Source organism: Megascapheus bottae, chromosome 12 (genome assembly GCF_031878675.1).
Source record: "Megascapheus bottae isolate mThoBot1 chromosome 12, mThoBot2.hap1, whole genome shotgun sequence".
In the NCBI taxonomy this organism is placed as follows: domain Eukaryota; kingdom Metazoa; phylum Chordata; class Mammalia; order Rodentia; family Geomyidae; genus Megascapheus; species Megascapheus bottae.
This window is the reverse complement of record NC_143520.1, coordinates 22,299,770-22,312,587: the sequence shown is the minus strand read 5'-3', so window position 1 is coordinate 22,312,587 and position 12,818 is coordinate 22,299,770. Positions and strand designations below refer to the sequence as shown.

General features: G+C 38.3%; 1 protein-coding gene across 2 annotated transcripts in view; it reads left to right on the top strand.

Moving 5' to 3' along the window:
* Upp2 (uridine phosphorylase 2) overlaps window positions 1-12,488 on the top strand; it is a 29,780-nt gene extending 17,292 nt beyond the window's left edge. For both annotated transcript variants that reach the window (XM_090342802.1, XM_090342801.1), the window contains 2 exons: window positions 1,493-1,639; window positions 11,330-12,488. In XM_090342802.1, coding sequence (XP_090198928.1) covers window positions 1,493-1,639; window positions 11,330-11,481 — 299 coding nt within the window. In that variant the 3' untranslated portion in view covers window positions 11,482-12,488. The remainder of the gene's footprint in view (window positions 1-1,492; window positions 1,640-11,329) is intronic.
* Window positions 12,489-12,818: the final 330 nt, after the last annotated feature.

Here is a 12,818-nt window from a genome sequence, read left to right as displayed (position 1 = left end):
AGATTGAAAGTGGGTTTAATCCTCCAGGAACAAATTGAATACTGAAATGCAATTAGCAATGTTGACAAAATTTTATCTCTGTTCATGCCTTTAACTCAAATTAGTGACTCTAAAAGAGGAGAAGTTTGCTGGTTCTGTAACTCTGCTGTTCACTGATAGCCCAGATAAGAGTGGGGGCTAGGAAGCAGAAAGAAATGCTTCTGTGAATCAGTCCCACAGAAGGAGGGTGGTCTCAAAGTGGAGCATTCATTTCTCAGTTCCTAATTTCCTCTACTTAGAGACAAACTGAAGGTCAATATGAAGTAACCGCTCTTGCTTTAAGGGGTGGGGGGCAAGGCAAAACACCCTCCAAATACAGACCGTGCTCATTCCAGGAGAAAGAATCTACAAGGACTTGGTATCCTGTCAAAAAGGACATTCAAGGAATTCTGCAAATAGTTTGTGTTCATAGTAAAATTATATTAGAATCATTATAAATGACTTAAACAAGTCATTCCTATGTTTCAAACTTCAGTTATAATATTGATAGGCTATACTATCTATGTGTAAACTGAGGTAAGTCAGGATGTTTAACACTGTGTATGTTATAAAATAGGAGGGGATTTGCATCTGGCATGGTTTATATATACCACAGGCCACTGGTTTGCAATTTCTTGATCTAGAGACTCACTCAGCATAAGTTTAAGACCAGCCTTGCAAACAGAAGCCTATTAGAGTCTGTTTTTTTGGTCTGTGAGGTGTCTTTTAAATGGAAATTATTTTGATATTTGTAATTTCTAGAGATTTCATAAACATCCAGATATGAAGCTTTTTGAAACAGCACAAGATAATATTGAACTATAAAATAATATCTATAATGGCAGCTCTGGCTTGCGTCAGAGTTCATATGCCCTGGAGTAGATGGGAGCAGACTCCCTTCAATCTAGGCAGATTCTGTTGACATTATCTGCTTAGCTTTGGGGACATCTAAGTTCAAATCAGCTCAAGGTGTTGGCAGGTAGTGCTGAAAAGAAGAGAAAGAAGGGGGAAAAGTTGATAGAGTGGAAACAAGCTGAAAGGGACAGGAGACAGGCAGAAAAAAGAGGAAAGGGAACCCAAAATGACCGTGTAAACAGTGGCTGGTGATGGTGTCACTTCACTCAGCATCCTCATGGGGAGTGAGCTTGGGTGGATGGACACTAGTATCAGGCTTTTCTGCATTTCCATCTGTCCCTACAAGTGGACTCGGGTAAAATAAAGGGATCCACAAACACTGGGGCAATCTAGTAGGAAGGCATGAGTCCAAAGGCGCAGCATGCAGCCTGGGCACGGGGGTGAGGGAGGAAGGGGACATTTATCAATTGCCTGCATCTGGCTGCCTCTGTCACAGTGGCCACTTGGAGCACTAAAGTGTACAATCTCAGCCCCAGCACTTCTGTCTGCAGCATCTCCCCAGCCATTAGGGAAACCTAAAGTGGAACATAGGTCAGTAATGTTCTTCATCCTCTTTCAGGACAAGGTCGATTAGATGGAGCACTGTGTTCTTTTTCTAGAGAAAAAAAGCTAGATTACTTGAAGAGAGCTTACAAAGCTGGCGTCAGGAATATCGAAATGGAATCTACGGTGTTTGCAGCTATGTGTGGACTCTGTGGACTAAAAGGTAAGTTGCCCATGCATCTAGGCCCATGCTTCAGAAGAAGAGAAAGGGGTCAGCTATTTCTTACTTTGGGATGACGCCTACCTTATAATTGTTTGCAAGCCAGAAGGCCTCATAATGATTTCTTGTGAGTGGACAGGACATTACTCCCACTGTGCATGTAGGGAAATGAAGCATTGGGGTCAAGAACAAGGTGCTGAGGGGAACCATCTGGATGGAAATGTAGCTAAGACTCAAAAGCAAATTCCAGTTTCTTCATCTTGATAGTAGCTGTGATTTTCTATTACAATCAAATTATTGAGACAAGATGCAAATGGGAGATTCCTGAAATAGTCTGCCAATCACAATTTTAATTAGCATGATCAGGAAAGGGTGAGGGAGAAAGTGTCATTTGAGAAAAGGCAACATGGAAAGCACATTCTGGTAGATGTACATGTAAGGGCAGAGGTATCAGCAGGCAGATGTGTTAGAGGGGCAGGGCAGAGACCAGAACATACAGAGAGGGTGAGAGCAATGGAGAATGAGGGGGGCGGGGTGCAGAGTTTGTGGGACATGTGAGAACTGTGATTTTTCTCTGAGTAAACAAGATTTTATTGGAAAGCTCTGAATAGAAAAGTGACTGGATTTGATGTGTTTTATCTCAGTCATACTGTTTGTTAGGTTGGAAGAAGCTAATGGGGTTGGAGCCAGAAGCAGGAAGAGGAAAGAGAAGGCTTGTACAAAAGTCTAGCGAGAAACAATGGTCAGGTTGACATCAGTGAAAGTCAGGGGACCTGGTCAGGTTCTGGAAACATTGCAAAGACAAAGCCAACAAGGCTAGTTGACAATGTGGTGTGAATTTGGGGAAAGAAGCAGGAGATAAGAATGACACCCTGCTTTACGGCTACTTAGGGAGTAAAGCACCTTCTATCTGGTGAATATACTGTAACCCCTCCATACATGAAAAGTTTTAAAAATGAAGAAAAAATGGGAAAAAATTTAGATGAGGATTCGAAGGTGGTAACATCCAAATAGAAGGTAACACCACAGGAGGACTTGGAGTTCAGCGAGAGGCTTGACTGGGGGAGTAAAATTGTAAAATTAAATGTGGACATATATGAGGTTCACATTCAAAGCTGGAAGACACTAAAGAGGAGTGATCAGGAATATTGGGAGTGAACCAATAGAGTGTAACACTGCTTTCCAGAGAGGTAAAGCTTCATAGACAAAATACTCAGTTGCAATTCAGACCCATATGTTTGCTGGCAGAGCTGAAAACCCAGCTACCTGCAAAAGGAGAATAGATAGGAGGATTGTAGACTTAGAATAGGAAGAAAAAAATTGTAGCACTCTGAAAACAAATAAAATAGAAAAGAAAGATCTGGGGGAGAGGGGAGTGGCTCAGCAAGAGCGCGCATGCTTTATAAGCACAAGACCTAGAATTCAAACTTCAGTACTTCCAGGAATATATAAAAGTACAGCTCTATAACACTTTATATTATTAACACAATCAGAATTTGAATGCTAGTATTTTCTTTATAGTCAGTCAATTTTGATCTATACACTAAGAACGTATGTGGCAACAGTTTTTGGAGGTACTGAGGTCTGTCCTTGGGGTTCTTGTCAGCTGAGTCACACCTTGAGCCCCTTTTTGAGCTAATTGTTTCATGATCCACACATGTTAAGCTTTTTTCATAGCAGGGATAACAGTGACGTCTTATCATGCCCAACTCTTACCAGGCTGGCTTGAAACTACAATCCTCCTGATCTTAGCCTCACACATAGCATGGCAAGTGTGAACTACCAGTGCCACATTCATGTGGCTACAATTTCTAAGAATATATTGGAAAATGGAGCTACAGCTCATAAGAAGAGATAAATTTTAGAAGTATTACATTTACTCTTGATATCTTAGACTATACATACAGGCAAATCCCTGACTATATGGGATCACTTTTATGCTGTTTAGAAGATCATGCTTAATGTCCCCTTTAATAACAATGTTTGCTTTATCCCATGAGGGTGGGATAGGCAGTTTGATTTTGCTCAAGCAACAGTCCAATGAACACATGACTTGCAGGGATTTCTTTATCGCTTGTTTCTGTACAAGAGATCATTTCATCCACTGCTCCAACCAGTAGAGAATCAGGTAAACATAAACATAAACATAAAAGTATGAGTTACCCACATGCTGCCCAGATGTAAGTATGGTGACTGCCAGCTGTTTCCTATCGGCAGCTAGGGAGTTCTAGGCTTTGAAACCTTGATTCAAAGTCTTTCTCATTAGGGTGTGTTGGGATCTGAGAGAAGCTATTCTGTTATAAAAGTATTTCTGACCTTGCTACAATTCCCATGACCTTGTGGTCTCTTGATACCCACAGGTTTTCTTATGGTTTTCTGATGGCTTTTCTCTATCATTCTGTAGTTCCAGATCCTGCTGGTCACTAATTCCAGCCTGTAAGCAGCTATTTTCCCAATATACTCTTCCTGCTTTTTCATGGAACAGACCTTTTTGGGCAACTGAAGCGCACACTAAAGGATTCATCTAAAACTCTGACTCATTTGATAATCCTTAGGAATATTCCTGTTCAAATTTCTTCATGATGCCTGGGCCCCTTATCTCTTACAGAGACCACTTTTTAGAATAGAATGCTGGTGTGCTGTCCCTGGAAGAGCAGGCACCTTTTGATTTTAACAATTTAAAAACCACTCTGAGCTGCTTTAAGGGAGGTCCCTCTGACTCTTGTTGCTTGGTAGTTGCACAAGCTACCTGCAATAGCAGCATCCATAAATCACTGACATTCTACTTATCTCATTATCCAGAACAAGAGAATTAAGCATCCAATGCTGTTTTAACAAAGATAGAGAGAAAGTAAAATAGTGGAATTTACCAAATAATTGTACATCTAAAAGCTAAACCTTTTAATAGTACAAAACTATAACATAGTGGAAACATGGTATAGTGGTGAATGAGTGCATTTGTCTATCATTTTTTAATATGCACCAACTGTCCCTCTCTTAAAGCAAAAATGTCTTTAATTAAACTCCTATCATTCTGGCTAAAGATGATAATCCACTTGCGCTGTGAACTTGTGATTAATATATTCATCTTTATCTAGGGTTTTAGAGCCAAATGCTGCCTTTTGAGAAGTGCTTTCCTGGCAATGTATGAAACCTAATATTTATCTAAAATTAAGTTCTGCTTAAATCTTTTTCAATGTCTTTAGTTGTTTGCAACATACAGTGGCTTTTCTTTAGGGAGAAGGAAGAATTCAGTGTTATTTCTTTTGACAGATACATGTAACTTTGGGGATATATTTGGTCTTCATAATATTACTTTATAAACTGTTCAATAAAAGGGAACAAAAGTTGACTTTAGTGCTATTTTACATTCTTTTGCTGTTCCTACTCATGGTAATCATCAGACCCTGGCACCTGCCCAGTGACCAGTGAGAGGACCCAAAAGATATTACAGATATTACAGATTAGAGTTGGTTTGGAGCTAGAATATTTCTTAAGCCTATAATAGAGATAAATGGGCATTTTGAAACCTTATTTTTAAAAGGTAGGAGGCAACCAGATGTAATTCTGTTCACCCACTCATGAGAAAAAGAAACTGTGTCTCAGAGAGGTTAAGTAACTTCCTTGCCTTCTCAGTGCAAGGGTGAGGGGGAAGGAATTTGAATTGGCTGTGTATGCATGGCTGTGTATGCATGTGCTGTGTATGCATGGTCTGTTTTGCATCTTGTCTGGAACCTCCCTATGGTCATGGACAGCACAATGTCTGTGGTCTCTGGACAGAAGTACCAAAGTACACATCATGAAAACAGTCAACGCCTTTCTGCTTTAAATATTCTGAATAGGTAGTCGTGCTACTCCATCCAGCTGAACTTATCCCAAGAGTTGGCACTGAAATCAAATAGAATGTCAAGCAGATACTTAGCACCGTGAATGGCTGTTATTTTGTCACAGAATTGTCCCTCAAGTGCAATGAAAAGTAGTTCATTTCTTACTTTGTTTTCAGAGATAGGGTCTTCCACTATATTTGGACTTGAAATAAACCTGTTTAGCCTTCTGAGTTAGTGGGATTACAGGTGTGCATCAGCTTGCCAGACAACTCAGTGTTTTAAAAATTGACATATGATAATTATAGAAAAATTATGGGTACAGTTTGATGTTTCAAGATATGAACAGCTTGTATAGTTATCATATGAGGGAATTAGCACACCTATTGCCTTAAACATTTATCATTTGTGGTAAAGTATTCAAAATATGGACTTAGACAGCACCACCTGCTGCTTTTTCTGTGTATGTGGCCCCAAGGAATTGAATCCAGGGCTTCATGCATGCTAGGCAAGCTGTCTACTACTAAGCCACACTCCTGACTCACTCCTTTTTCTTTCTTTCTTTCTTTCTTTCTTTCTTTCTTTCTTTCTTTCTTTCTTTCTCTCTCTCTCTCTCTCTCTCTCTCTCTCTCTCTCTCTCTCTCTCTCTCTCTCTCTCTCTCTCTCTCTCTCTCTCTCTCTTTCTTTCTTCTTTCTCTTTATGTTTTTGCAGTCCTGGGGCTTGAACTCAAGGCCTGAGTACTGTCCTTGGACTTTTCCTCAAGGCTAGCACTTTACTACTTGAGCCACAGCACCACTTCCAGCTTTTTCTTATGCATGTGGTACCGAGGAATCGAACCAGGGCTTTTTGTGCATGTTAGGCAAGCACTCTAATGCTAGGCCAAATTCACGGCCCCTTATTTATTTTTTAAAAGCAGTTTGTTTCTTCTTGTTTTGTAAGATTTTTATATTTTTAGTCAAAGTCCTCCCTCTATCTCTTGACCATCAATCCTTCACTGTTCTATGGTGTTAACTGCAGCATTTTTTTTTTTACTAAGAGATGACTTGTTCTCAGCACTATTTTACAAAGTGCAAGTGGCAGCTATTAGGTAAAGAGGAATGTATTTAAGATATTTATTTAAGAGAGTAGGTGAAGAGATCTCAGTATCAAAGAAGCTATCTGGAAATACATTCCTAAATCTAAAAATTTAAATTCAATTCCGAGTTTCTCAGAGACCATAGTAAAAGGAAAAAAATTTGAGATATTTGGCCCTTACTGTATAATGAAAGAAAGAATTTGAGAATTTTCACGAAGATTTTATCCAGACGTTAAACTTTATCCAAATCTTAGACAAATGAAATTATCAGCTACATTATAACATGCAACATGTAAGGCCTTTAATCACACTTTTATAAAAAGATATAGGACAATTCCTCAAAAGGAGGAAAAGTTGCTTCCAGCAACTCATTTAGCATTTCACTGGGGACAGAAATAGTTAGGGTCTAGCTGTGTACATTTACAATAATTTGATTTAAACCGGTAACAGATTTTTAAGCTCTTTAAAGTAGCAATTTTTTTTAAAAAAATGACCACTCAAATACTTTATTCTATCACCTTCACTCTTTACCCCATTCTGGTTTCATTTGTCTGAGATGGAATTGAAAAGACAGAATTATTAACCATCTCTGGTTCTGATTCTGGTGACAGTGCGCTACATTCTAAGAAACACCTACAGAGGAGAACAAATTGTTTATATGTTCCTAGGCTTGATCAGCTTCTTTTAATACAAATTGTCTTCACCTTAGTTGCAAGCAGCCTGAGATTAATGTCTTAGGGGAACAAAGGAAATGAAAAGGCTCTGGGTTGTTGATTATTTTCTATCCTTTACTTATTAGGCAGTAATGAATGAGTGCTCACATTATAAACTACTGCACTGGAGAAGCAAGGGATGTGTGGGTAATATAAACAGAGTCATAAAGAGGCAGAAGAAGAGGAGTGGTTAGAAAAGCCAGGTCAGGAGCCACAGTGTCAATCTGTCATATTCACATTTTCCAAGGGCCAGCCTCTTTGGTAGTAAGCATGGATATTATGGTCCAGCTGCAATATCTGTATCCAGTGCAAGAGAAAACCTTTCCAGTAAGTGGTTCTAGAGAAATGGTGTTAAAGTAGTGGTCCTCAGGGCTCCGTGGAGTCCTAAACTTTGATACATGGGCTTTGGGGACTGGACTTTGTGAAAGTGAGCAAAATCATTTGGTATGTAGAGGCAATATGATATTTGTGTGAAAGGGTTTCAAATGACAACTTTCATTAGTTTCTCAAAGAATCCATGAATGATGCCAAAGGGCTGAGAATCTCTAAATATTCATTCCAGGTACAGCTGTGGGTACAGTAAGCCCTGTACTCTGATCTCTGGTTCTCATTACATTCCATCCTCAGCTCAGTTAGCTGACAACCTCCTTAGTGACAGCTAGGTCACTAAGTGTCCCTCCTTCCCCAGGAGCCAGCCTCCATGCCTAATCTGAGGATTATGGTAGCAAAGCTGTCAGGCTTAATTTTGACAAATTGTTTTGGGTAATTAGTGCCTTTTAATTGGTCATGGAAATAGTAATTTTCAGAGACAAGATTATTATATGCTGTTTGTTAATGGACTCTTCAGGGTCAAGAAAACACACTGAGATTGCTATTACCATTTTTAATACTACCCTTGAATTCTAGAAGAGACTTTTAGCAAAGCCAACTCCTACTCTGGGCATGGTACAGAACATTCTTTCATAGTTCTGCCAAAGGATTAGAAAAGTACTTTCAACTTTTTCTAGCTATTGTCAGTCTCTGACAGGCCTCATGGGCTTGCTGATCATTAACTAGAAATGCTGGGGAGGGGGGTTTCTAGATCTTCCATTTGTTCCTTTACCTGTTCTTCCAAGTAGTTTTACAGTACACAGGGTCCTGCGTGATGAAATATTTGATTCAGCTGATATTGAATACTTTCCCATCTGTTCACGTCACTGAACATGCAAGGTCAGTTTGGTCAATAGGTCAGGGCAGCAGTGCATACAATCAAATGGCTCAGGAGAAGAGGGATGCAAGAGAGAACTCAACAGTTTAGGAAGCTGGAGATTCATTGGCTACTTATTTACCAGTTGCATCAAAATGGGCCATCTGTTTGACCTTCCTAGACCTTCATTTCATAATCTGTCAAAACAGAGCAAAAATACCAGCTCATGCCTTATCTATACAAATAAGATATCATAAATATATGGCACATAGCAGGAATAAAACAAAGAGAAAAGGTATACAACTGAGAGAAAAAAAACTTGTAAACTCCATACTTCAGATAAATATATAAGGAAGTCATGCAATTTAAAATGAAGAAAACAAATGGCCTGATTTAATAAAACAGACAACAGACCTTCATAGACCTTGTACACAACAATATACAAATGCCCAACAGATGCTCAACATCACTGGTCTTCGAGGAAATGCAAATTAAAACTACAATGTGAGAAATAAGGAGATAGTAGAGAAAGAGGACAGCAATTTAATTTGATGGACATTTTCTACATATTCTTTTTCTGCCAGTCCTGGGGCTTGAGTTCAGAGCCTCGGCACTGTCCTTGAGCTTTCTCAAGGCTATAGCTCTACCGTTTGAGCCACAGCACCACTTCTAGCTTTTCTGTGTATGTAGCAAGGAGGAATTGAACCCAGGGCTTCATGCATGCTAGGTGAGCACTCTACCACTAGGCCAAACTCCTGGCCTGTATTGGTATTTTTTATTCAACATGGTGACAATAGCTATAAAATCTCTTATATCATAACTCCTGAAAATGGGGATTTTTTTAATCTAAAAAGGTAAGCATCGAATGCATCATCTAGCTGGCAAATACCATGTAACCCTTCTATTAACTACAATAAAAAAATATATGAAAAAAGCAAAAAAAAAGGTAAGCATCTGAGGTAAATGATATGTTAGTTTTCTATTATTTTCACATGTCAAAATATCAAATTGTATCCTTTCAATATATATATATGATTATTATTGGTCAATTAAAAGTAAAAATCAAAGATACCATGTGCTATTATGTTTACAGTACACTCATAAAATACTAATCTTCCAAGGAAGTCTGAAATAGTAGAAGGTCAAGAAACAGCTGCTACATTGATACCTAACTTTATTTTATGCCTTCAGAGTTTGTTAATACAGACGCATTTAATTCTACTTGCATTGACTTTCTCCCAAAAAACATTTCAGGGGCAGATGTAGAGTACTGTATTGCAATCAATTTAAAGTGCTTGCCACCAGTTCCAATGCAGGTAGCCACACTCTGTGGCTCAAAGGCTTGATGTGAAATGTACAGTAAAGAATTTGTATGGTAGACAATTTTTCTTTTGAATTTTCCTGATGTAATCAACCAAAGATTATGTTGTTATGGTAGCTTCAAAAGTAAGAATTGTGAAGAGATTTTCGTCCTCTTCCCTCCTTTCTTACCTTGCATCCTCTATTATTTTTTATAACTATGTTTATTCTTCAATAAAACTGATTTATATGTTGGTACATTACCTTTCAGATCTTTCTTTTCAAATTTCATGGTCAATATTTAACTTGATTGGTATTCCCTGGGTAAACATTCCACATTTCTTCTTTGTTTATGTTACTGTTAAATAGGTCTTGCAGTAGGTAAGTTCAAGCACTTCACCAAGGACTAAAATGCTACCTCAGAAATAAGGCTAGATGCCTATGTAGACTCTCATATAGTAGAGGAACCTTCTCCAAGAGCTAAAACTGGACTGCAACCTGGAGCTTGGGTCTCTCCTTGTTCTTATGTTGAATGCAGTGCTTGCCTGAAGCCTGAATCTAGGCAAGTGTGCAGAAGAGAGAGAAAGGGGGGTGATCATGATCTTCTTGTCATAATCTAATATCAACAAAATGTTTGGTACCATTCCATAGAAATATGCATATGCATTATATACACACTGGTTGTCCTTTGACTCATCATCTTGTTTTTCCCCTTCTCTTCCCTGATTCAAAGAAGCAAGTTTTATACATATATATGTATATAAATATATATGCATATAAATATATGTATATAAATATATATGCATATAAATATATATGTATATAAATATATATAAAATTTGCTTCTTTGAATAGGGAAGAGAAGGGGATAAACAAGATGATGAGCCAAAGGACAACAAGTGTAACAGTGACACTCACAAGACAATATGTTGGAAATGAATGCTACAACTTGGGAGGGGAGGAAGGAAAGTAGGAGAAAACATGGGAAGGAATAACAATGTTCAAGAAGTAATGTACCCATCACTGTATGAATGTAACTGTAACCCCTCTATACATCACTATAATAATAAAAAATAAATTAAAAAAGAAAGAAAGAAAGAAAACAAATATGTAGCCTGTAATCCTAGTTCATGCCTGTGCTGAGATCTGAGAATTGTGGTTCAAAGCCAGCCCTGGCACTAAAGACCATGAGATTCTTATCTCCAATTAACCATTAGAAAACCAGAAGTGGTGCTGTGGCTCAAGGAGTACAGCAGTAGCCTTGAGCTGAAGAGCTCAGGGACAACACCCAGGCTCAGAGTCCAAGCCCCATAACTGGAAAGAAAGAAAGAAAGAAAGAAAGAAAGAAAGAAAGAAAGAAAGAAAGAAAGAAAGAAAGAAAGAAAGAAAGGAAAGAAAGAAAGAAAGAAAGAAAGAAAGAAAGAAAGAAAGAAAGAAAGAGAAATTAAAGAAATATGCATGTTATAGATGGCCAGGGACTGTGAAGGTTGTACATTAGAGGGAAAATAGGTCAAAATGTGTGTGCTACACATATGGGTACTTTAAGCTAATATTCCTGTGATTTGCTTCAATAATCCTGTTACTTGCTCTACCAGCTGCTGTGGTCTGTGTGACACTTCTTGACAGACTCCACTCTGACCAGATCAACCTGTCCCATGATGTATTGGTGGAATACCAGCAACGGCCTCAGCTCCTAATCTCCAATTTCATCAAAAAGCAGCTTGGACTTCATGACCAGATGTCTTAACTTGGCAGCCCATCTCTCCCCAGCAAGTTGGTAGATGAACTTGTGATGTTGAGAGTATTTGCAGCATTTTCATATCATTGTCAGTCACTTGCTAAAATCATAATGGAGCTATTTCAAGTAGTTTCTTCATCCTAAAAATGAACTTATTGTAAGAGACTTTACTATCCAAATTAAATTTGAATTCCATTTTAAAATAATTAGCTAGATAATTAAAATTTAAAACTCCTGGATTGTGACATTTGGAGTTTCAAATGTAGCATTAATTAAGCTCACATCAAAATAGATCATGTGCAGATAGAGATACCCATTGCTCTGCTTCTGAAATGGGTCCAGGAATTCATGTTAGGATATTGTCATGCATTCTGAGGTGCTGGACAAATGGCAGAAATGGATTATGCACATTCAAAGTATTTACAGAAAAAGTGTTAGAAAAAATGGAGGTCTAAATAGGAGAGTTATTCTTAGGAACGTATGACCATACTTTTATGGCCACACACAATTTAAGTGCAGCAGAGTAAGACTCCAGGTTTATAAGGGCCTCTATTTTTTATTTTATCACAAACCATAACAATTCTGGATTACACTTTGGTTAATTTTTTGCCAGTCTAGGCTTGAGCTTAGGGTCTGAACACTGTCCTTGGGTTTTCTCAAGGCTAGATCTTACCACCTGAGCCACCGCACCACGTTTGGCTTTTTCTATATATGTGGTACCAAGGAATCAAACTCAGCTCTTTGTGTATGCTGAGCAAGCACTCTACCACTAGGCCAAACTCCTGGCCCCGATTAAACATTGATTGTGAAATGAAAACTCCTGGAAATTTGAAGATAGATCTTTCAGAAACCACAGTGTGACTAAATTGCTTTCTACTAATCTCGTTTTATGGAAATGTGTTTTTAGGAGGATATATATTTATATATATTATATGTATATTATTTCAATGTTAAATAAATAGGCTAAGGAATTAGTAACAACTGAATTTGTCCAAACTCTAAATACATCATTCACCACTCAGCCCTCAGTCACCCTATACTCTCTGTGAGCTGACCTTACCTTGGGAAGTCTTGTGAAATTGACACACTGAGGAAAGAATAGATGGGGGCAGGAGTAGAACATTTCAAAGTTGTATAATATGTAATATTGTGTACATATATTTATATAGATGAAGTTCAAATAAAATTCAGTTCCAACCGTGACACAGATATTTTTGCTCCTGGAACTTTTTATTGTTTCACTGTTGTGTGTGGCAAACTATGGACACAAGGCCAAATCCCTGAGGATGGTCAACAGACTCTAGGCTGGTGGAATCTGACATTCCATCAGGAGAATTTTTTTTTCT